The following is a 24,700-nucleotide window of genomic DNA, read 5'->3' as shown; positions in this document are numbered from 1 at the left end:
GGCCTGATCAGAGCCTGGAGGTACTGAGGTGCCGTTCCCCTCACAGCTCCGTAGGCAAGCACCATGGTCTTGTAGCGGATGCGAGCTTCAACTGGAAGCCAGTGGAGAGAACGGAGGAGCGGGGTGACGTGAGAGAACTTGGGAAGGTTGAACACCAGACGGGCTGCGGCGTTCTGGATGAGTTGAAGGGGTTTAATGGCACAGGCAGGGAGCCCAGCCAACAGCGAGTTGCAGTAATCCAGACGGGAGATGACAAGTGCCTGGATTAGGACCTGCGCCGCTTCCTGTGTGAGGCAGGGTCGTACTCTGCGGATGTTGTAGAGCATGAACCTACAGGAACGGGCCACCGCCTTGATGTTGGTTGAGAACGACAGGGTGTTGTCCAGGATCACGCCAAGGTTCTTGGCGCTCTGGGAGGAGGACACAATGGAGTTGTCAACCGTGATGGCGAGATCATGGAACGGGCAGTCCTTCCCCGGGAGGAAGAGCAGCTCCGTCTTGCCGAGGTTCAGCTTGAGGTGGTGGTCCGTCATCCACACTGATATGTCTGCCAGACATGCAGAGATGCGATTCGCCACCTGGTCATCAGAAGGGGGAAAGGAGAAGATTAATTGTGTGTCGTCTGCATAGCAATGATAGGAGAGACCATGTGAGGTTATGACAGAGCCAAGTGACTTGGTGTATAGCGAGAATAGGAGAGGGCCAAGAACAGAGCCCTGGGGGACACCAGTGGTGAGAGCGCGTGGTGAGGAGACAGATTCTCGCCACGCCACCTGGTAGGAGCGACCTGTCAGGTAGGACGCAATCCAAGCGTGGGCCGCGCCGGAGATGCCCAACTCGGAGAGGGTGGAGAGGAGGATCTGATGGTTCACAGTATCGAAGGCAGCCGATAGATCTAGAAGGATGAGAGCAGAGGAGAGAGAGTTAGCTTTAGCAGTGCGGAGCGCCTCCGTGATACAGAGGAGAGCAGTCTCAGTTGAATGACTAGTCTTGAAACCTGACTGATTTGGATCAAGAAGGTCATTCAGAGAGAGATAGCGGGAGAGCTGGCCAAGGACGGCACGTTCAAGAGTTTTGGAGAGAAAAGAAAGAAGGGATACTGGTCTGTAATTGTTGACATCGGAGGGATCGAGTGTAGGTTTTTTCAGAAGGGGTGCAACTCTCGCTCTCTTGAAGACGGAAGGGACGTAGCCAGCGGTCAGGGATGAGTTGATGAGCGAGGTGAGGTAAGGGAGAAGGTCTCCGGAAATGGTCTGGAGAAGAGAGGAGGGGATAGGGTCAAGCGGGCAGGTTGTTGGGCGGCCGGCTGTCACAAGACGCGAGATTTCATCTGGAGAGAGAGGGGAGAAAGAGGTCAGAGCACAGGGTAGGGCAGTGTGAGCAGAACCAGCGGTGTCGTTTGACTTAGCAAACGAGGATCGGATGTCGTCGACCTTCTTTTCAAAATGGTTGACGAAGTCATCTGCAGAGAGGGAGGAGGGGGGGAGGGGGAGGAGGATTCAGGAGGGAGGAGAAGGTGGCAAAGAGCTTCCTAGGGTTAGAGGCAGATGCTTGGAATTTAGCGTGGTAGAAAGTGGCTTTAGCAGCAGAGACAGAGGAGGAAAATGTAGAGAGGAGGGAGTGAAAGGATGCCAGGTCCGCAGGGAGGCGAGTTTTCCTCCATTTCCGCTCGGCTGCCCGGAGCCCTGTTCTGTGAGCTCGCAATGAGTCACCGAGCCACGGAGCGGGAGGGGAGGACCGAGCCGGCCTGGAGGATAGGGGACATAGAGAGTCAAAGGATGCAGAGAGGGAGGAGAGGAGGGTTGAGGAGGCAGAATCAGGAGATAGGTTGGAGAAGGTTTGAGCGGAGGGAAGAGATGATAGGATGGAAGAGGAGAGAGTAGCGGGGGAGAGAGAGCGAAGGTTGGGACGGCGCGATACCATCCAGTAGGGGCAGTGTGGGAGGTGTTGGATGAGAGCGAGAGGGAAAAGGATACAAGGTAGTGGTCGGAGACTTGGAGGGGAGTTGCAATGAGGTTAGTGGAAGAACAGCATCTAGTAAAGATGAGGTCGAGCGTATTGCCTGCCTTGTGAGTAGGGGGGGAAGGTGAGAGGGCGAGGTCAAAAGAGGAGAGGAGTGGAAAGAAGGAGGCAGAGAGGAAAGAGTCAAAGGTAGACGTGGGGAGGTTAAAGTCGCCCAGAACTGTGAGAGGTGAGCCGTCCTCAGGAAAGGAGCTTATCAAGGCATCAAGCTCATTGATGAACTCTCCGAGGAACCTGGAGGGCGATAAATGATAAGGATGTTAAGCTTGAAAGGGCTGGTAACTGTGACAGCATGGAATTCAAAGGAGGCGATAGACAGATGGGTAAGGGGAGAAAGAGAGAATGACCACTTGGGAGAGATGAGGATCCCGGTGCCACCACCCCGCTGACCAGACGCTCTCGGGGTGTGCGAGAACACGTGGGCGGACGAAGAGAGAGCAGTAGGAGTAGCAGTGTTGTCTGTGGTGATCCATGTTTCCGTCAGTGCCAAGAAGTCGAGGGACTGGAGGGAGGCATAGGCTGAGATGAACTCTGCCTTGTTGACCGCAGATTGGCAGTTCCAGAGGCTACCGGAGACCTGGAACTCCACGTGGGTCGTGCGCGCTGGGACCACCAGAGTAGGGTGGCCGCGGCCACGCGGTGTGGAGCGTTTGTATGGTCTGTGCAGAGAGGAGAGAACAGGGATAAACAGACACATAGTTGACAGGCTACAGAAGAGGCTACGCTAATGCAAAGGAGATTGGAATGACAAGTGGACTACACGTCTCGAATGTTCAGAAAGTTAAGCTACGTAGCAAGAATCTTATTGACTAAAATGATTAAAATGATACAGTACTGCTGAAGTAGGCTAGCTGGCAGTGGGTGCGTTGTTGACACTACACTAATCAAGTCGTTCCGTTGAGTGTAATAGTTTCTGCAGTGTTGCTATTCGGGGGCTAGCTGGCTAGCTAGCAGTGTTGTTTACGTTACGTTGCGTTAAAAAAACGACAATGTAGCTAGCTACGATCAAACAAATCAAACCGTTGTACTGTAATGAAATGAAGTGAAAATGTGATACTACCTGTGAATGCGACCGGGTTGTTGAGTTCTATTCAGAAGACGTTGGCTAGCGTTGGCTAGCTAGCAGAGTCTCCTACGTTAAGGACGACAAATAGCTGGCTAGCTAACCTCGGTAAATTAAGATAATCACTCTAAGACTACACACTAAACCTAAACAACACAATTATCTTGGATACGAAGATACGAAGACAGCAAAGACAGCTATGTAGCTAGCTAACACTACACTAATCAAGTCGTTCAGTTGAGTGTAATAGTTTCTCCAGTGCAGCTAATCAGTGGACGTTAGCTAGCTGGCTAGTGAAGACTACGTTAGGACGGCGAAATACGATAATTACGCAATTATCTTTGATACAAAGACTGCTATGTAGCTAGCTGAGAAGAAATTGCTAAGATTAGACAAATCAAACCGTTGTGCTATAATGAAATATAATGAAATGTAATGAAAAAGTTATACTACCCGCGGGAGCGAAGTGCCGATGCGACCACTCGCTCCAACCCGGAAGTACATAGGTACAGGAACAATGGTGGCCATAGGGAGAGATTGAATATGTCCATAAATACACCAGCCAGCTGGTTTGCTCAGGCTCTGAAGACGCGGCTTGGGATGCCGTCTGGGCCGGCAGCCTTGCGAGGGTTAACATGTTTAAATGTCTTAATCACGTCAGCCACGGAGAAGGAGAGCTCACAGTTCTTGGAAGTGGGCCACGTCATTGGCACTGTGTTATCCTCAAAGTGGGCAAAGAAGGTGTTCAGTTTGTCTGGAAGCAAGACGTCGATGTCCGTGACGTGGCTGGTTTTCTTTTTGTTGTCCGTGATTGTCTATAGACCCTTCCACATATGTCTCGTGTCTGAGCCTTTGAATTGCGACTCCACTTTGTCTCTATACTGATTGCCTTGCGGAGGGAATAACTACACTGTTTGTATTCAGCCATAATCCCAGTCACCTTTCCATGATTAAATGCAGTGGTTCGCACTTTCAGTTTTGCCCTGAATGCCGCCATCTATCCACGGTTTCTAGTTAGGGTAGGTTTTAATAGTCACAGTGGATACAACATCTCTTATGCACTTCCTTATAAATTCACCACCCGAGTCAGCGTATAGGTCGATGTTGTTCTCTGAGGCTGACCGGAACATTTTCCAGTCCGTGTGATCAAAACAATCTTGAAGCGTGGATTCCGATTGGTCAGACCAGCATTGAATAGTCCTTTACCATGGAAGTGATTGCACCACTCTACAAGGCAGCAATTGTGAGTGTACCCATGAGTTTACCAGTCGAATTGCCTGAGTTAGAGGTTCCAAGCCCATTCTATTAATTGTTTTCTATAACGCCTTGCTTGTTTCAACAAGGAGCAACAAAGTTGAATCACTTTGTTGAGTCCATGTTATCGCAGAAACAGACTCAACCATACGAATGACCGCCCGTCCCATCTTCAGTCAGCTGTTCGTTCCCAAAATGACGGTTATTTTATTTCCATGTACTTCTCAACACGGGTACATCCTGTTTGATTTCCTGCCTATAGGAAGGGAGGAGCAAAATGGAGTTGTGGTCAGATTTGCCAATAGGACGGCGGGGGAGGGCCTTGTATGAGTAGCAGTGATCCTAATTCAATTGATTGGACATGATATGGAAGGGCGTTGGTCAGGGAGATGACCAAGAACGCGATGGTCACTCTGACAGAGCTCCAGAGTTCCTCTGTGCAGATGGGAGAACCGTCCAAAAGGACAACCATCTCTGCAGCTCCACAAATCAGGCCATTATGGTAGAGTGGCCAGACGTAAGCCAGTCCTCAGTAAAAATGCACGACAGCCTGAAGTGAGTTTGCCAAAAGGCACCTAAAGACTCTCAGACCATCAAAAACAAGATTATCCCTGTTATCATTTCTCTGAATATCTATGATAGTAAATAGCTATTCTATTAATAAGATGTGTAATAGGATTTTCCAGGTGAAAAAAAACGAAAGCATTTGCAAATATCTGTTTTATTACAATTTGCAACAGAGCGATTCAACATAGAAGCAGAGAAATGTCTAGCTGTCCTCTTGGAGACATGCCCTTAATATCCTAATCAGACAGCACCAAGTGTTCTGTAAACACCAGTCTGAGAGTCTTGCAGGATGTCTAAACCCAGCTGCTACAGAATCACACAGTGTTCAACATAATGTCACCAATACAATACAACAGTGAATAATCAGCATGTCATCAGTCCTTGTACCTCCAGTCTGGTGTCAATCACTATCAACAGGTATGAGAACAATCAATAACATTCAAATCAGATGTATTTATAAAGCCCTTCTTACATCAGCTGATATAAGATCAGAGACAACAGGAGCAGCAGAGAGAGCTGGAGGAGGAGGACGACTCTGTGAGTATAGTCAATCAAATCAAATGTATTTATATTGCCCTTCTTACATCAGCTGATATAAGATCAGAGACAACAGGAGCAGCAGAGAGAGCTGGAGGAGGAGGACGACTGTGAGTATAGTCAATCAAATCATTTAATGCCCTTCTTACATCAGCTTATATAAAGCCTGTGAGTATAGTCAATCAAATCAAATGTATTTATATTGCCCTTCTTACATCAGCTGATATAAGATCAGAGACAACAGGAGCAGCAGAGAGAGCTGGAGGAGGAGGACGACTGTGAGTATAGTCAATCAAATCAAATGTATTTATAAAGCCCTTCTTACATCAGCTGATATAAGATCAGAGACAACAGGAGCAGCAGAGAGAGCTGGAGGAGGAGGACGACTGTGAGTATAGTCAATCAAATCAAATGTATTTATACAGCCCTTCTTACATCAGCTGATATCTCAAAGTGCTGTACAGAAACCCAGCCTAAAACCCCAAACAGCAAACAATGCAGGTATAGAAGCACGGTGGCTAAGAAAAACTCCCTAGAAAGGCCAAAACCTAGGATAAAACCTAGAGAGGAACCGGGCTATGAGAGGTGGCCAGGCCTCTTCTGGCTGTGCCGGGTGGAGATTATAACAGAACATGGCCAAGATGTTCATGTTCATAAATGACCAGCATGGTCGAATAATAGTAATCACAGTGAACAGGTCAGGGTTCCATAGCCGCAGGCAGAACAGTTGAAACTGGAGCAGCAGCACGGCCAGGTGGACTGGGGACAGCAAGGAGTCGTCATGCCAGGTAGTCCTGGGGCATTGTCCTAGGGCTCAGGTCCTACGAGAGAAAGAATGAAAGAGAGAAAGAGGGAATTAGAGAGAGCATACTTAAATTCACACAGGATACCGGATAAGACAGGAGAAATACTCCAGATATAACAGACTGACCCTAGCCCCCTGACACAAACTACTGCAGCTATAAATCCAGTGACCATCAACCCCAGAACATGTATTACAGACACTCCAAATACGCTAAACATTGTGTTGCTATAAACGTTCCCACTGCTGCAAATGATCCATATCCACAGTTTGGCATTCATAGAAATTCTCTAATCTCTTTCTCTGGGTCAGATGAACATGTGGCAGCAGGGACATTTCCTTAGTTTTGCATATGGCTCCTTTAACCTGACTCCTCTCAGGCAGAACAAGGACATTGTCAACTTGCACAAACTACAGAGTGAAAGAATAGTTTTGCTTTGGTTTTTGAGGTGTCACAGAACACCTTGGGCTTGTTTCTGCTTTTATGCCAATGGAACTGTTTTGGTCCCACAGCCTCCTGAATGGTTATGTTGTCTCCGTGCATCGCTCTGAGTAAATGTCATCTCACTCAAACTGGCCTTTCTCTTCCCCACCATCTGCATTTTTTGATCAAAGGTTTGAGTATTGATTTCAAATCGAATCAAAGTTTATTTGTCACGTGTACCGAATACAACAGGTGTAGACCTTTCAGTGAAATGCTTCCTTACAGGCTCTAACCAACAGTGAAAAAAAGGTATTAGGTGAACAATAGATAGGAAAAGAAATAAAACAACAGTAAAAAGACAGGCTATATACAGTAGAGAGGCTATATACATATATACAGTAGAGAGGTTATATACAGTAGAGGGGCTATATACAGTAGAGGCTATATACATATATACAGTAGAGGGGCTATATACAGTAGAGGGGCTATATACAGTAGAGGGGCTATATACAGTAGAGGGGCTATATACATATATACAGTAGAGAGGTTATATACAGTAGAGAGGCTATATACATATATACAGTAGAGGGGCTATATACAGTAGAGGGGCTATATATAGAGGGGCAGTAGAGGGGCTATATACATATATACAGTAGAGAGGTTATATACAGTAGAGGGGCTATATACAGTAGAGGGGCTATATACATATATACAGTACAGAGAGGGGCTATATACAGTTATATACAGTAGAGCTATATACAGTAGAGGCTATATACATATATACAGTAGAGAGGTTATATACAGTAGGGGCTATATACAGTAGAGGGGCTATATACAGTAGAGGGGCTATATACAGTAGAGGGGCTATATACAGTAGAGGGACTATATACAGTAGAGGGGCTATATACAGACACTGGTTAGTCAGGCTGATTGACGTAGTATGTACATGTAGATATGGTTAAAGTGCCTATGCATATATGATGAACAGAGAGTAGCAGTAGTGTAAAAATGGGTTTCTGAGGGATGTTAGTGTGAAGTTGTGCATTCAATGCAAATGGTTTGTAAAAGTTGTGTAGGTCTAGTATAAATGTAGATACTCCTGCAAGTAGAAGAATGTTTTCTCAGCAAAAAAAGAAACGTCCCTTTTTCAGGACCCTGTCTTTCAAAGACAATTCGTAAAAATCCAAATAACTTCACAGATCTTCATTGTAAAGCGTTTAAACACTGTTTCCCATGCTTGTTCAATGAACCATAAACAGTTCATGAATATGCACCTGTGGAACGGTCGTTAAGACACTAACAACTTACAGACTGTAGGCAATTATGGTCACAGTTATGAAAACTTAGGACACTAAAGAGGCTTTTCTACTGACTCTGAAAAACACCAAAATAAAGATGCCCATGGTCCCTGCTCATCTGCGTGAACGTGCCTTAGGCATGCTGCGCCGAGGCATGAGGACTGCAGATGTGGCCAGGGCAATAAATTGCAATGTCTGTACTGTGAGACTCATAAAACAGCGCTACAGGGAGACAGGACAGACAGCTGATCGTCCTCGCAGTAGCAGACCACGTGTAACAACACCTGCACAGGATCGGTACATCCGAACACCACACCTGCGGGACAGGTATATAATGGCAACAACAACTGCCCGAGTTACACCAGGAACGTACAATCCCTCCATCAGTGCTCAGACTGTCCGTAATAGGCTGAGAGAGGCTGGACTGAGGGCTTGTAGGCCTGTTGTAGTAAGGCAGGTCCTCGCAAGACACCAGACAGGAATGTTAGTGTTCTGCTATGGCCAGCGAAGAGCCCGGATCGCAATCCCATTGAGAATGTCTGGGACCTGTTTGATCGGAGAGTGAGGGCTAGGGCCATTCCCCCCCCAGAAATGTCTGGGAACTTGCAGGTGCCTTGGTGGAAGAGTGGGGTAGCATCTCACAGCAAGAACTGGCAAATCTGGTGCAGTCTATGAGGAGGAGATGCACTGCAGTACTTAATGCAGCTGGTGGCCACACCAGATACCGACTGTTACTTTTGATTTTGACCCTTCCCCCTTTGTTCAGGGACACATTATTCCATTTCTGTTAGTCACATGTCTGTGGAACTTGTTCAGTGTATGTCTCATTTGTAGAATCTTATGTTCATACAAATATTTACACATGTTAAGTTTGCTGAAAATAAACGCAGTTGACAGTGAGAGGATGTTATTTTTTTTAAATCTTAGTTTAGATACTCCTGCTAGTAGATTCATGTAGATACGCCTGCTAGTAGATTCATGTAGACCTCCACAAGTCTGGTTCATCCTTGGAAGCAATTTCCAAATGACTGCTATGCCCGGTCTCATATCCCTTAGTCTTGGTCTCCAGGCTTCACATCCCTGTACACACATTCCTGTTCTAGGAACCATGGGCTGTGGTGGGTGAGGAAGTTAATCTGTGTTAGCCTGAGGCCTGTGTTTCATATGATCATTAACTGGGTATTTTCTTCTCCTTTCTTCCTGTGGTTAAAATGGTGTGTTAGACCAACCTGATTTAGACACAGTGCTGATACTGCAGTTTGGATAATGCCCAACATACACATGCATGCCTCATCTTTCTCAGGGACATGTGAGACACAAACAACAGAGTTACACATGGGATAAACAAACGTATAGTCAATAACACAATAGAAACATTTATTTACAGTGTGTGCAAATGTAGTAAGATTAGGGAGGTAAGGCAATAAATAGGCCGTGGATGCAAAGTAATTACAATTTAGGATTAACACTGGAGTGATAGATGTGCAAGTAGAGATACTGGTGTGAAAAAGAGCAAAATAAATAAATAACAATATGGGGATGAGGTAGTTGGGTTGGCTATTTACAGATTGGCTGTGAACATTGATCGGTAAGCTGTTCTGACGGATGATGCTTAAAGTTAGTGAGGGAGCTATAAGTCTCCAGCTTCAGTAATTTTTGCATTTCGTTCCAGTCATTGGCAGCAGAGAACTGAAAGGAAAGGTGGCCAAATAGATGTTGGCTTTGGGGATGACCAGTGAAATATACCTGATGGAGCGCGTGCTACGGGTGGGTGTTGGTATGGTGACCAGTGAAATATACCTGATGGAGCGTGTGCTACGGGTGGGTGTTGCTATGGTGACCAGTGAGCTGAGATAAGGCGAGGCTTCACCTAGCGAAGACTTATAGATGACCTGGAGCCAGTGGGTTTGGCGATGAATATGTAGCGAGCGCCAGCCAACGAGAGCATACAGGTCGCAGTGGTGGGTAGCATATGGGGCTTTGGTGACAAAACGGATGGCACTGTGATAGACTACATCCAGTTTTCTGAGTAGGGTGTTTTAGGCTATTTTTTAAATGGCATCGGCGAAGTCGAGGATTGGTAGGATGGTCAATTTTACGAGGGTATGTTTGACAGCATGGGTGAAGGATGCTTTGTTGCGAAATAGGAAGCCAATTCTAGATGTAACTTTGGATTGGATATGTTTGATGTGAGTCTGGACGGAGAGTTTACAGTCTAACCAGACACCTAGGTATTTGTAGTTGTCCACATATTCTAAGTCGGAACCGCCCAGAGTAGTGATGCTAGACAGGTGGGCGGGTGCGGGCAGCGAATGGTTGAAAAGCATGTATTTGGTTTTACTAGCATTTAAAAGCAGTTGGAGGCCACAGAAGGAGAGTTGTATGGCATTGAGGCTCGTTTGGTGGTTAGTTAACACAGTGTCCAAAGAAGGGCCGGATGTATACAGAACGGTGTCATCTGCGTAGAGGTGGATCAGAGAATCACCAGCAGCAAGAGCGACATCGTTGATATACTGATAAAATAGTCTGCCCGAGAATTTAACCCTGTGGCGCACACATAGAGACTGCCAGAGGCCCGGACAACAGGCCCTCAGATTTGACACACTGAACTCTATCTGAGAAGTAGTTGGTGAACCAGGCAAGGCAGTCATTTGAGAAACCAAAGCTATTGAGTCTGCCGATAAGAATGCGGTGATTGACAGAGTCGAATGTCTTGGCCCGGTCAATGAATACGGCTGCACAGTACTGTCTTTTATCGATGGCGGTTATGATATCGTTTAGGACCTTGTGCGTGGCTGAGGTGCACCCATGACCAGCTCTGCAACCAGATTGCATAGTGGAGAAGGTACGGTGGGATTCAAAATGGTCGGTGATCTGTGTGTTAACTTGGCTTTCGAAGATTTTAGAAAGGCAGGGTAGGATGGATAGACAGTTGAAGTCGGAAGTTTACATACACCTAGGCCAAATACATTGAAACTTAGTTCTTCACAATTCCTGAAATTTAATCCTAGTAAAAATCCCTGTTTTAGGCCAGTTAGGATCACCACTTTATTTTAAGAATGTGAAACGTCAGAATAATAGTAGAGAGAATGATTTATTTCAGCTTTTATTTCTTTCATCACATTCCCATTGGGTCATAAGTTTACATACACTCAATTAGTATTTGGTAGCATTGCCTTTAAATGGTTTAACTTGGGTCAAACGTTTCAGGTAGCCTTCCACCAGCTTCCCACAATAAATTGGGTGAATTTTGACCCATTCCTCCTGAAAGAGCTGGTGTAACTGAGTTAGGTTTGTAGGCCTCCTTGCTCACACACACTTTTTCAGTTTTGCCCACAATTTTTCTATGAGATTGAGGTCAGGGCTTTGTGATGACCACTCCAATACCTTGACTTTTTGTCCTTAAGCCATTTTGCCACAACTTTGGAAGTATGCTTGGGGTCATTGTCCATTTGGAAGACCCATTTGCGACCAAGCTTTAACTTCCTGACTGATGTCTTGAGATATTGCTTCAATATATCCACCTAATTTTCCTTCATCATGACGCCATCTATTTTGTGAAGTGCAACAGTCCCTCCTGCAGAAAAGCACCACCACAGCATGATGCTCCCACCCCCATACTTCACTGTTAGGATGGGGTTCTTCAGCTTGCAAGCATCCCTCTTTTCCTCCAAACATAACGATGGTCATTATGGCCAAACAGTCATATTTTTGTTTCATCAGACCAGAGGACGTTTCTCCAGGAAGTACGATCTTTGTCCCCATGTGCAGTTGCAAACCGTAGTCTGGCTTTTTTATGTCGGTTTTGAGGCAGTGGCTTCTTCCTTGCTGAGCGGCCTTTCAGGTAATGTCGATATAGGTCTCGTTTTACTGTGGATATAGATACTTTGTACCTATTTCCTCCAGCGTCTTCACAGGGTCCTTTGCTGTTGTTCTGTGATTCTGTTGGGATTTTTTATTGAACCATTATTTAACCAGGCTCATTGAGATTAAAATCTCTTTTTCAAGAGCGCCCTGGCCAAGATAGGCAGCATGAAGTCATTACAAAAGAATTACAGACAGACAACATGAAAAACTAAAAGTAATCTAGTAAAAATCATTGAATTCACAAGATTAAATTAAATTAAAAACATTGACAGGGAATCAGTCTCAAAATCCTTCATCAGTGATTTAAAAACACCAATCGGGACAAATTCTTCCAGTTTAAAAGTATTTTGTAAGGCGTTCCAAGACGATGGCGCAGAGGACATAAAGCCCTTTTACCAAATTCAGTTGGGACGTTTGGAACAGTTAGCAGGATAAAGTCCAGCGAACGAAGAGACGACCCACCACATTTCTGAACAATAAAAATGCACAAATAAAAAGGTAGTAAACCCAAAATGGCTTTGTAAATAAAAGTATACCAGTGACTGAGCTTACGAGTGACTAGAGAAGGACAGCCAACCCTGGTATACAAAGTGCAGTGGTGCGTAAGGGTTTTGCAGTTTAAAATAAATCTCAAAGTGCCATGATAAAGAGTGTCAATTGATCTCAAACACTGAGTGGAAGCATTCATATATAAAATATCCCCATAGTCTAGTAAAGGCATAACTGTAGCTGATTACTAGCCTCCTTCTGGCTTCAAAACAAAAACAGGCCTTATTCCTAAAATAAAATCCCAATTTCAGCTCCAATTCTTTTGTAAGTTGTTGAATATGCAATTTCCGTCATCAATTAAAATTCCACGTTATTTGTATGAGGTTACAGCCTCAATCTCCTTGCCCTGACAGGTAGTAATAGGTGAAAGGTTCAGAGGTCTATTTCTTGCATTAGAAAACGCCATTAGTTTAGTTTTGTCAGTATTGAGGATAAGCTTCAATTGACACACAAGGTATGTTGAACAGTATAAAAGGCAGTTTGCATGTTCTGGAAAGCTATTTTAAGAGACAATGCACAACAGTAAATAACAGTATCAGCATAAAAATGAATTGTGATACAGTGAATTATAAGTGAAATAATCTGTAAACAGTTGTTGGAAAAATTACGTGTGTCAGGCACAAAGTAGATGTCCTAACCGACTTTAATTCATTAACAAGAAATGTGTGGCGTGGTTGAAAAACAAGTTTTAATGACTCCAACCTAAGTGTATGTAAATGTCCGACTTCAGCTGTGGGTCTATAATAGTTTGGGTCTAGATTGTCTCAACATTTGAAGAGGGGGATGACCGCGGCAGCTTTCCAATCTTTGGAGATCTCAGACGATACAAAGAGAGGTTGAACTGGCTAGTAATAGGGGTTGCAACAATTTCAGCTGGTAATTTTGTAAAGAGCGGGTCCAGATTGTTTAGCCCAGCTGATATGTAAGGATTCAGATTTAGCAGCTCTTTTAGAACATCAGCTGTCTGGATTTGGAGAGGGGGGGGGGGGCTTGGGCAAGTTTCTGCGGGGGTGCAGAACTGTGGGCTGGGGTAGGGGTAGCCAGGTGGATAGCATGGGCAGCCGTAGAAAAATGCTTATTGAAATGATCTATTGTCGTAGATTTATCGGTGGTGATTATTTCCTAGCCTCAGTGCAGTGGTCAGCTGGGAGGAGGTACTCTTATTCTGGGACTTTAGTGTCCTAAAACCTTTTGGAATTAGTGCTACAGGATGCAAATTTCTGTTTGAAAAAGCTGTCCTTAGTTTTCCTAACTGACTGTGTATTGGTTCCTGACTTCCCTGAAAAGTTGCATATCGCCGGGGCTATTCGATTCTAATGCAGTATGCCACAGGATGTTTTTGTGATGGTCAAGGGCAGTCAAGTCTGGAGTTAACCCAGGGCTATATCTGTTCTTAGTTCTACATTATTTGAATGGGGCATGCTTATTTAGGATGGTGAGGAAAGCACTTTTAAAGAGCAACCAGGCGTCCTCTACTGACGGGATGAGGTCTATATCCTTCCAGGATACCTGGGCCAGGTCAATTAGAAAGGCCTGCTCGCAGAAGTGTTTAAGGGAGCGTTTGACAGTGATGTGGGGTGGTCGTTTGACCGCGGACCCATTACGGACGTAGGCAATGAAACAGTGATCGGTGAGATCCTGGTTGAAGACAGCAGAGGTGTATTTAGAGGGCAAGTTGGTCAGGATGATATCCATGAGGGTGCCCATGGTTACGGATTTAGGGTTGTACCTGGTAGGTTCCTTGATAATTTGTGTGAGATTGAGGGCATCTATCTTAGATTGTAGGATGGCCGGGGTGTTAAGCATATCTCAGTTTAGGTCACCTAACAGTACGAACTCTGAGGATAGATGGGGGGCAATCAGTTCACATTTGGTGTCCAGGGCACAGCTGGGGGCTAAGGGGGTCTGTAACAAGCGGCAACAGTGAGGATTATTTCTGGAAAGTTGGATATTTAAAAGTAGAAGCACAAATTGTTTGGACACAGACTTTGAATGTATGACAGAACTCTGCAGGCTATCTCTGCAGTTCTATCTTGTCGGAAAATTTTATCGTTGGGGATGGACATTTCAGGAGTTTTGGTGGCCTTCCTAAGGCTCGGCTAGCACATCAGGGTTGGCGGAGTGTGCTACAGCAGTGAATTAAACAATCTTAGGGAGGAGGCTTCTGATGTTAACATGCATGAAACCAAGGCTTATACGGTTACAGAAGTCAACAAATGAGAGCGCCTGGGGAATAGGTGTAGTACTGGGGGTTACAGGGCCTGGGTTAACCTCTACATCACCAGAGGAACAGAGGAGGAGTAGGATACGGGTACGGCTAAAGGATATAAGAACTGGTCGTCTAGTGCGTTGGGGACAGAGAATAAAAGGAGCAGATTTCTGGGCTTGGTAGAATAGATTCAAGGCATAATGTACAGACAAGGGTATGGTAGGATGTGAGTACAGTGGAGGTAAACCTAGGCATTGAATGACTATGAGAGAGGTCTCTGGAGGCACCAGGTATGCCAGGTGAGGTCTCTGCATGTGTGGAGGGTGCGGAAAAAGAGCTATCTAAGGCATTTAGGGCGGGGCTTGGGGATCTACAGTGAAAAAAACAAACAATAATAGCTAACCTAAACAGCAGTAGACAAGGCATATTGACATTAGGGAGAGGCATGTGTAGCCGAGTGATCATAGGGTCCAATGAGCAGCAATATGTGAGTCAGGGAGCCATTCGGTAGTCGCTACTAGGCCAGGCGAGCTGGAGACACAGCAATTCAGAAAGCTGATGGGCCGGGGCCAGCAGATGGGTCTTTTGTGATGTCGCAACGGGAAAAAAGCCTGTTGAAACCACCTCAGACGATTACGTCGGCAGACCAATCGTGATGGAACGGTGGGGCTCCGTGTCGGCAATAAAGGGTCCAGGCCAATTGGCAAAAGAGGTATTGTAGCCCAGGAATTAGCGAGCTGCGATGATCCAGAGCTTCCGGTGGAATCCAGAGATGTGGTAGAGAAAAAGCTGTCCAATATGCTTCGGGTTGATATCACGTGTGCAGACTGGCAGGTATTAACTGAGCTGAGGCTGGTTGGTGTCCGAGTTAACGGTGAAGACCGCTAGCGGTGGCTAACTGACTACTAGCTAGTAGCTAGTTAGCTGGCTAGCTTCTGGTTGGGGTTCCGGATCTAGTATAAAAAATATCAGATCCATACCACATTGGGTGAGGCGAGTTGCAGGAGAGTATATTCAGTCCGTAGATGGAAAGTGAGATTAAAATATATACGAAATATATATGGAAAAAAACTAGGAAAACGATTATTTTCACAGGACAAGACAAAACACACGTCTGACTGCTACACCATCTTGGATAATAGGATACGGGTTAGGGTTAGACTTTGATATCATTACAGTCCAAGGGAACAAAGGAATTGTAATATCATAATGATACATTATGATAACATTGTAATAGCATTGTAATAGCATTATGATAACATTGTAATAGCATTATGATAACATTGTAATAACATTGTAATAACATTGTAATAGCATTGTAATAACATTGTAATAGCAGCATTGTAATCATATTGTGATAACATTGTAATAACATAGTAACTATGCTAACATTGATAACCTAATAATAACATTTGATATTATAATAGCATTTAATAACCTCATAGTAACATTGTGATAACATTAAAATTACATTGTGATAACATTAAAATTACATTGTGATACCCTTATAATAATATTGTAATAATATTATAACGTTGTGATTACCTTATAATAACATTACAATAACATAATAACATTGAATATAACCTTATAACATTGTCATAACCTTAGCTGTCCCTGTGTCTTGTCAAGGAGTAGGGTAAAGTTGCTCCTAGATGCTGATCTTGAGTCAGTTTAGCATTTTCCCAACTAATGGTTGAAGGTGCAATTACACAAGATGATTTGTTATTGAATTTTTGCATTGTAATTTCAGAAAAAGTCTAAGACACTGCATCTCAGTGGTAGAGGCGTCACTACAGACCCTGGTTCAGTGGTCTAAGACACTGCATCTCAGTGTTAGAGGCATCACTACAGACCCTGGTTCAGAGGTCTAAGACATCTCAGTGCTAGAGGCGTCACTACAGACCCTGGTTCAGTGGTCTAAGACACTGCACCTCAGTGTTAGAGGCGTCACTACAGACCCTGGTTCAGAGGTCTAAGACACTGCACCTCAGTGTTAGAGGCGTCACTACAGACCCTGGTTCAGAGGTCTAAGACACTGCATCTCAGTGCTAGAGGCGTCACTACAGACCCTGGTTCAGGGGTCTTAGACACTGCATCTCAGTGCTAGAGGCGTCACTACAGACCCTGGTTCAGAGGTCTAAGACACTGCATCTCAGTGCTAGAGGCGTCACTACAGACCCTGGTTCAGAGGTCTAAGACATCTCAGTGTTAGAGGCGTCACTACAGACCCTGGTTCAGCGGTCTAAGACACTGCATCTCAGTGCTAGAATCATCACTACAGACACCCTGGTTCAAATCCAGGCTGTGTCACAACCGGCCGTGAACAGGAGTCCCAGTGTCGTCCGGTGTATGCCGTCATTGTAAATATAAATGTTTCTTAACTGACTTGCCAATTTTTTTTATTTATCTGTGAACACGTTCTCATTTACAGCAACGACCTGGGGAATAGTTACAGGGATGAATGAGCCAATTGTAAACGGGGGATTATTAGGTGACCTTGATAGTTTGAGGGCTGGATTAGGAATTTAGCACCCCTACTCTTACGATAAGTGCCATGGGATCTTTAATGACCTCAGAGAGTCAGGACACCCGTTTAACGTCCCATCCGAAAGACAGCACCCTACACAGGGCAGTGTCCCCAATCACTGCCCTGGTTCATTGGGACATTTTTTTAGACCAGAGGAAAGAGTGTCTCCTACTGGCCCTCCAACACCACTTCCAGCAGCATCTGGTCTCCCATCCAGGAACTGACGAGGACCAACCCTGCTTGGCTTCAGAAGCAAGCCAGCAGTGGTATGCAGGGTGGTATGCTGCTGGCCTAATTAAATAAATATCAGACTGGGTAGAATTTAAGTTTGAGGTCTCTCGCTATCTGCCTAATGACCAATGGCATCTCATTGATATGTTAATTCAACCAATAGGAATACATGACCATGAAATACATATTTCTACAGTGTCAAGTGGAAACATAACCAACCGTGTTACACTAGCTGGGCTGTTGACTGAGAAAGAGCTGTGATTGTTTGGTGTTGCTATGAGGTGAAGCATTGTTTGCCAGTTTCACGGCTACTTAATCATGACCTGAAGCCATGTCCTCGTCATCACGTTACAGACACCATTTAGACCCTATGACACTGTTCCAACACTGCTGGTTGCTATATAATTATATAATTGCCTACTTCTCACAGTAAGGTAGAGGGGTGTGACCGTTATTGTCTATTGTTGTAACCGTTGAGCTTGTCCATCAAACATTGAATATTTCAATTGATGTAGGTTACTGTAAAGTACTTTGTGGTGGCAGGGTAGCCTAGGGGTTAAGGCGTTGGACTAGGAACTGTAGCTAGGACGAAGTACAAATCTGTCGTTCTGTCCCTGAACAAAGCAGTTAACACGCTGTTCCTAGGCCGTCATTGAAATTAAGAATTTGTCCTGAACTGACATGCCTAGTTAAATAAAGGTACAATTTAAAAACTTTGTTCTTGTTGAGGGCTATATAAATCACATTTTATTGATAAAATGATTGCCTGATTGACCAATCCTTGAGCTCCCAGCATGTGGCTGATGTTCTGTGTTCCACTGCCAGGGGCGGCTAATGAGAACGGTAAGGTTGCGGAGGACAGTGAGACCATCCCAGATCACACAGTGACCGTAGCAGCCACAGGAGGGGAGGCCCAGTCTGCTCCGGCTGCAGCCCAAGCCGAGGCTCCTGCAGACACCACAGACCCAGTCCCTGCAGCGGAGACCCCGGCCCAGAGTGAGACCCAGCCTGCAGCCGATGCTCCTGCAGCAGCCACTTCCCCCGAGCAGCCAGCCAGCTCTCCAGAGCCTCCCCCTGCAGCCCAGGACCCAGGTACGTACTGTAGGCACAGACAGACAGTCAGAGGCTGTGTTTACACTGGCAGCCCAATTGTCATTTTTCCACTAATTGGTATTTTGATCAACCTGATCAGCTCTTTTGCCAATAATTGGGCAAAATATCAGAATTGGACTGCTTCTGTAAACGCAGCCAAAGTGGCCTGTTCAAAACCAACATGATCATGTTCCTCTATTTCCAATGCAAATCACACCTTTCTGCTGTCCTCATATCTGCTCCCAGCACACAGGAGGCCTGTTTCAGGATGGACATGGATCAGTTGTGAATGCGTGACAGTTTTGATAAGGATGTGATACCTATTTGTTCAAGCAGCTATAAAAACACATGAGGATAGTTTCACCAGACACAGATAAAGCCTAGTCCTTTTCAACAAAAAAAACATGATCTCAGTTGAAATAGCTTTTTAGTCAGAGACTTTAGGCTTTAACCTGTCTGACTGGAAATAAGTCCCTCACAGTATTAATCCAACAACAAGGTGTAATGACCCTCTCTATTGTCCCATTGACAAGGCCGAGTACACAATGTTAATGTACTGCCAATGATCGACAGTAACCTGATAAGTGTTCCACTTAGCCTACTGTAATCCTCAGTGACCCCCTGAACACAGCTAGCTAGGAGCCCAGGTGAATATTCATCTATGTAGACGTTCCCCTGTTCGGCTGTCTCATTACCCTGACTGTTACCAGGGTTATGGATAGGTCTGTTACCAGGGTTATGGATAGGTATGTTACCAGGGTTATGGATAGGTCTGTTACCAGGGTTATGGATAGGTCTGTTACCAGGGTTATGGATAGGTCTGTTACCAGGATTATGGATAGATCTGTTACCAGGGTTATGGATAGGTCTGTTACCAGGGTTATGGATAGGTCTGTTACCAGGGTTATGGATAGGTCTGTTACCGGGGTTATGGATAGGTCTGTTACCGGGGTTATGGATAGGTCTGTTGCCGGGGTTATGGATAGGTCTGTTACCAGGGTTAGGTCTGTTACCAGGGTTAGGTCTGTTACCAGGGTTATGGATAGGTCTGTTACCAGGGTTATGGATAGGTCTGTTACCAGGGTTATGGATAGGTCTGTTACCACGGTTATGGATAGGTCTGTTACCAGGGTTAGGTCTGTTACCACGGTTATGGATAGGTCTGTTACCAGGGTTAGGTCTGTTACCACGGTTATGGATAGGTATGTTACCACGATTATGGATAGATCTGTTACCAGGGTTATGGATAGGTCTGTTACCAGGGTTATGGATAGGTCTGTTACCAGGGTTATGGATAGGTCTGTTACCAGGGTTATGGATAGGTCTGTTACCAGGGTTATGGATAGGTATGTTACCACGGTTATGGATAGGTCTGTTACCAGGGTTAAGGAATAGGTATTTAAGGATGGGTCTGTTACCAGGGTTAGGGATAGGTCTGTTGCCAGGGTTAAGGAATGGGTCTTTATTGATAGGTCTGTTACCAGGGTAGGGGATAGGATTGTTACCAAGGTTACTAACATGATCCCTCACTGACCCTAGAGGTTCCATGGTGATGGAAGTCATTACTAACATGATCCCTCACTGACCCTAGAGGTTCCATGGTGATGAAAGTCATTACTAACATGATCCCTCACTGACCCTAGAGGTTCCATGGTGATGAAAGTCATTACTAACATGATCCCTCACTGACCCTAGAGGTTCCATGGTGATGAAAGTCATTACTAACATGATCCCTCACTGACCCTAGAGGTTCCATGGTGATGAAAGTCATTACTAATCTTGTCAATTTACTTAGTGAGTCCCAATGCAAATTACTGCTAAGTCACATGTACTGCACATTTGGATAGTGTATTTGTCGAATGCAAAGTACCAATAATATGACCGATAAAGGAAAATGCTGTAGTTGAATAGAACCAGTGGGCCAGTATGTAGTTGAATAGAACCAGTGGGCCAGTATGTAGTTGAATAGAACCAGTGGGCCAGTATGTAGTTGAATAGAACCAGTGGGCCAGTATGTAGTTGAATAGAACCAGTGGGCCAGTATGTAGTTGAATAGAACCAGTGGGCCAGTATGTAGTTGAATAGAACCAGTGGGCCAGTATGTAGTTGAATAGAACCAGTGGGCCAGTATGTAGTTGAATAGAACCAGTGGGCCAGTATGTAGTTGAATAGAACCAGTGGGCCAGTATGTAGTTGAATAGAACCAGTGGGCCAGTATGTAGTTGAATAGAACCAGTGGGCCCGTATGTAGTTGAATAGAACCAGTGGGCCAGTATGTAGTTGAATAGAACCAGTGGGCCAGTATATAGTTGAACAGAACCAGTATGTAGTTGAATAGCAGACCTTATATAGTTGAATAGAACTCGTGGTTTTTCTTTATTTTGACTATTTTCTACATTGTAGAATAACAGTGAAGACATCAACACTATGAAATAACACATATGGAATCATGTAGTAACCAAAAAGGTGTTAAACAAATCAAAATATATTTTATATTTGAGATTCTTCAAAGTAGCCACCCTGTGCCTTGATGACATAATTTCACAGTCTTGGCATTCTCTCAACCAGCTTCACCTGGAATGTTTTTCCGACAGTCTTGAAGGAGTTCCCACATATGCTGAGCACTTGTTGGCTGCTTTCTTTCACTCTGCAGTCCAACCCATCCCAAACCATCTCAATTGGAAATAAATTCCACAAATTAACTTTAAATCAAAGCACACCCGTTAATTGAAATGCATTCCAGGTAACTACCTCGTGAAGTTTGTTTATCCCATGTGTAACTTTTTATCCCATGTGTTGTATGTGTCTCACTGCTTTACTTTATCTTGGCCAGGTCGCAGTTGTAAATGAGAACTTGTTCTCAACTGGCCTACCTGGTTAAATAAGGTGACATTTTTAAAAAGCTGGTTGAGAAAATGCCAAGAGTGTGCAAAGCTGTCATCAAGGCAAAGGGTGGCTACTTTGAAGAATCTCAAATATGAAATATGTTTTGATTTGTTTAACACCTTTTTGGTCACTACATGATTCCATATGTGTTATTTCATAGTTGTGATGTCTTCACTGTTAATCTACAATGTAGAAAATAGTACAAATAAAGAAAAACCCTTGAATCAGTAGGTGTCCAAATGATGTATATAGTTGAATTGAACCAGTGGTTCAGTATAGAATCACAGAAAGACACAGAGAGACACAGAGAGAGAGACAGAGAGGGACACACAGGGACACAGGGAGAGAGACACAGAGAGGGACACACGAGAGAGAGAGACACAGAGAGGGACACAGAGAGGGACACAGAGAGGGACACAGAGAGGGACACAGAGAGGGACACAGAGAGGGACACACACACACATAAATATACAGAGACACAGAAAAACAGAAAGCACGGCAGCCTCTCTGAGGTGCAGAATGATTCACGGCCTGCCAAACCAAACCTAGGGAGCCCTGGTCAAAAGTAGTGCCAAACCAAACCTAGGGAGCCCTGGTCAGAAGTAGTGCCAAACCAAACCTAGGGAGCCCTGGTCAGAAGTAGTGCCAAACCAAACCTAGGGAGCCCTGGTCAGAAGTAGTGCCAAACCAAACCTAGGGAGCCCTGGTCAGAAGTAGTGCCAAACCAAACCTAGGGAGCCCTGGTCAGAAGTAGTGCCAAACCAAACCTAGGGAGCCCTGGTCAGAAGTAGTGCCAAACCTAGGGAGCCCTGGTTAGAAGTAGTGCCAAACCTAGGGAGCCCTGGTTAGAAGTAGTGCCAAACCAAACCTAGGGAGCCCTGGTCAGAAGTAGTGCCAAACCAAACCTAGGGAGCCCTGGTCAGAAGTAGTGCCAAACCAAACCTAGGGAGCCCTGGTCAGAAGTAGTGCCAAACCAAACCTAGGGAGCCCTGGTCAGAAGTAGTGCCAAACCAAACCTAGGGAGCCCTGGTCAGAAGTAGTGCCAAACCAAACATAGGGAGCCCTGGTCAGAAGTAGTGCCAAACCAAACCTAGGGAGCCCTGGTCAGAAGTAGTGCCAAACCAAACCTAGGGAGCCCTGGTCAGAAGTAGTGCCAAACCTAGGGAGCCCTGGTCAGAAAGTGCCAAACCAGGGAGCCCTGGTCAGAAGGGAGCAAACCTAGGGAGCCCTGGTCAGAAGTAGTGCCAAACCAAACCTAGGGAGCCCTGGTCAGAAGTAGTGCCAAACCAAACCTAGGGAGCCCTGGTCAGAAGTAGTGCCAAACCAAACCTAGGGAGCCCTGGTCAGAAGTAGTGCCAAACCAAACCTAGGGAGCCCTGGTCAGAAGTAGTGCCAAACCAAACCTAGGGAGCCCTGGTCAGAAGTAGTGCCAAACCAAACCTAGGGAGCCCTGGTCAGAAGTAGTGCCAAACCAAACCTAGGGAGCCCTGGTCAGAAGTAGCCAAACCAAACCTAGGGAGCCCTGGTTAGAAACCAAACCAAACCTAGGGAGCCCTGGTTAGAAGTAGTGCCAAACCAAACCTAGGGAGCCCTGGTCAGAAGTAGTGCCAAACCAAACCTAGGGAGCCCTGGTCAGAAGTAGTGCCAAACCAAACCTATGGAGCCCTGGTTAGAAGTAGTGCCAAACCAAACCTAGGGAGCCCTGGTTAGAAGTAGTGCCAAACCTAGGGAGCCCTGGTCAGAAGTAGTGCCAAACCAAACCTAGGGAGCCCTGGTCAGAAGTAGTGCCAAACCAAACCTAGGGAGCCCTGGTTAGAAGTAGTGCACTACAAATAAGGTGCCCTACACTGACTTCAAACAGCAGAAAAGGGACATTGCAGCTTTTGTAGTTCAGGATTTATTTCAGGATTACCCTTCCAGGCCTCTTAACACTTTTTTCACAATACATAACGATTAGTGAATGTAGGTTGATGACTGTTTTGTGTTTGTTCTTGCTCCTGAAAAGCAGCTGAGGTCACAGCAGAGGCCGATACAACTGCAACGAGGTGAGAAGGGTTATTTACATGAAATACAAAGTGAACTTGTTGCCTCATATTTCGTGAATGTCCAGCCATTCTAATATGATTTTCCTCGCTTGCATTTTAGCCCCTAGTCAGGGAAATGAAGCCGGTCTTCCCATTGTTGTGGATGAAGAATCTGCATGAATGTCCTAATTTGAAAGCGAGAGAGGATGACAATATATACACACCACTTGCCTGTTGCCAAGCTGCAGACCAGCTGATCTCTGTGACCAATCGGTCATCACTGTGCCTTTTTCCTCTGTAAATAATCTACTTCCTGTGCATTTAGTTGTATTATTAGCATTGTTTATTAAACATTCATTAGATAATTGCTTCAAAGTAACTTATAAATGCTTATTAATATTAGCTTGAATCTAAAATCTACATTTCTGGTGACTAGAGTTCATATTACAGCCTTGTAACGATGTGGGATCAAGTATGAGGGAAATCAAGTATGTCGGATTAAGCGACCAACACTAATTTGTCAGAATTATTCATTCAGGAACAACTTGAATCCATTTACTCACACATATTTGAGAAATGAAGCCAACAACTATTAGACATTTACATGATGTTTTTACAGCTGGCTTGGAATGTACAACCCATATTATGACCATGTTACGACCATGTTATAAGGGTATATAATATGACCATGTTATTAAGCTCTATGACCATGTTATTAAGCTCTATGGCCATGTTATAACGGAATAAAACAGGTACTGAACTCAAGACATTTACTGACGTTGCTTTTTTTAAATGACAAGTTGCTTGTTTCAGCAGCATCCTTTATATGAGGAAAAGTACTTCTGTCAGACAGTATCTCATCCACACTGTTAGATTACATCATAGAGACGATGGAGCAGAGCCCATGAAGAGAAAAAGGTACAGTAAATCTCTGTATTTTCTTGTAGTTGCAAGTCTCATTTTGGTACGTTTGACAGTTGACAAAAATAGAGAAATAAACAGACTAAAAACCAAGATCGGTAAGGCCTGTGTATATGGCTTTGGGTAAGGCCTGTGTATATGGCTTTGGGTAAGGCCTGTGTATATGGCTTTGGGTAAGGCCTGTGTATGGCTTTGGGTAAGGCCTGTGTATGGCTTTGGGTAAGGCCTGTATATATGGCTTTGGGTAAGGCCTGTGTATATGGCTTTGGGTAAGGCCTGTGTATATGGCTTTGGGTAAGGCCTGTGTATATGGCTTTGGGTAAGGCCTGTATATATGGCTTTGGGTAAGGCCTGTATATGGCTTTGGGTAAGGCCTGTGTATATGGCTTTGGGTAAGGCCTGTGTATATGGCTTTGGGTAAGGC

The 24,700-nt window shown here is 44.9% G+C and overlaps 2 protein-coding genes across 51 annotated transcripts in view; one reads left to right on the top strand and one right to left on the bottom strand.

Moving 5' to 3' along the window:
- Positions 1 to 23,619, top strand: part of si:dkey-284p5.3 (uncharacterized protein LOC557830 homolog) — a 28,231-nt gene extending 4,612 nt beyond the window's left edge. The window contains exons 2-4 of the mRNA XM_046361333.1: positions 18,179 to 18,445; positions 23,340 to 23,376; positions 23,477 to 23,619. Coding sequence (XP_046217289.1) covers positions 18,179 to 18,445; positions 23,340 to 23,376; positions 23,477 to 23,483 — 311 coding nt within the window. The 3' untranslated portion in view covers positions 23,484 to 23,619. The remainder of the gene's footprint in view (positions 1 to 18,178; positions 18,446 to 23,339; positions 23,377 to 23,476) is intronic.
- Positions 23,213 to 24,700, bottom strand: part of LOC124043111 (extensin-2-like) — a 2,754-nt gene continuing 1,266 nt past the window's right edge. For all 50 annotated transcript variants that reach the window (XM_046361281.1, XM_046361293.1, XM_046361289.1 and 47 more), the window contains one exon: positions 23,213 to 24,700. This exon is cut by the window's right edge. In XM_046361281.1, the coding sequence (XP_046217237.1) occupies positions 24,235 to 24,700 (466 nt within the window). In that variant the 3' untranslated portion in view covers positions 23,213 to 24,234.

Source organism: Oncorhynchus gorbuscha, linkage group LG09, assembly GCF_021184085.1.
Source record: "Oncorhynchus gorbuscha isolate QuinsamMale2020 ecotype Even-year linkage group LG09, OgorEven_v1.0, whole genome shotgun sequence".
Lineage (NCBI taxonomy): Eukaryota > Metazoa > Chordata > Actinopteri > Salmoniformes > Salmonidae > Oncorhynchus > Oncorhynchus gorbuscha.
This window is presented reverse-complemented; position numbering and strand designations above follow the sequence as displayed.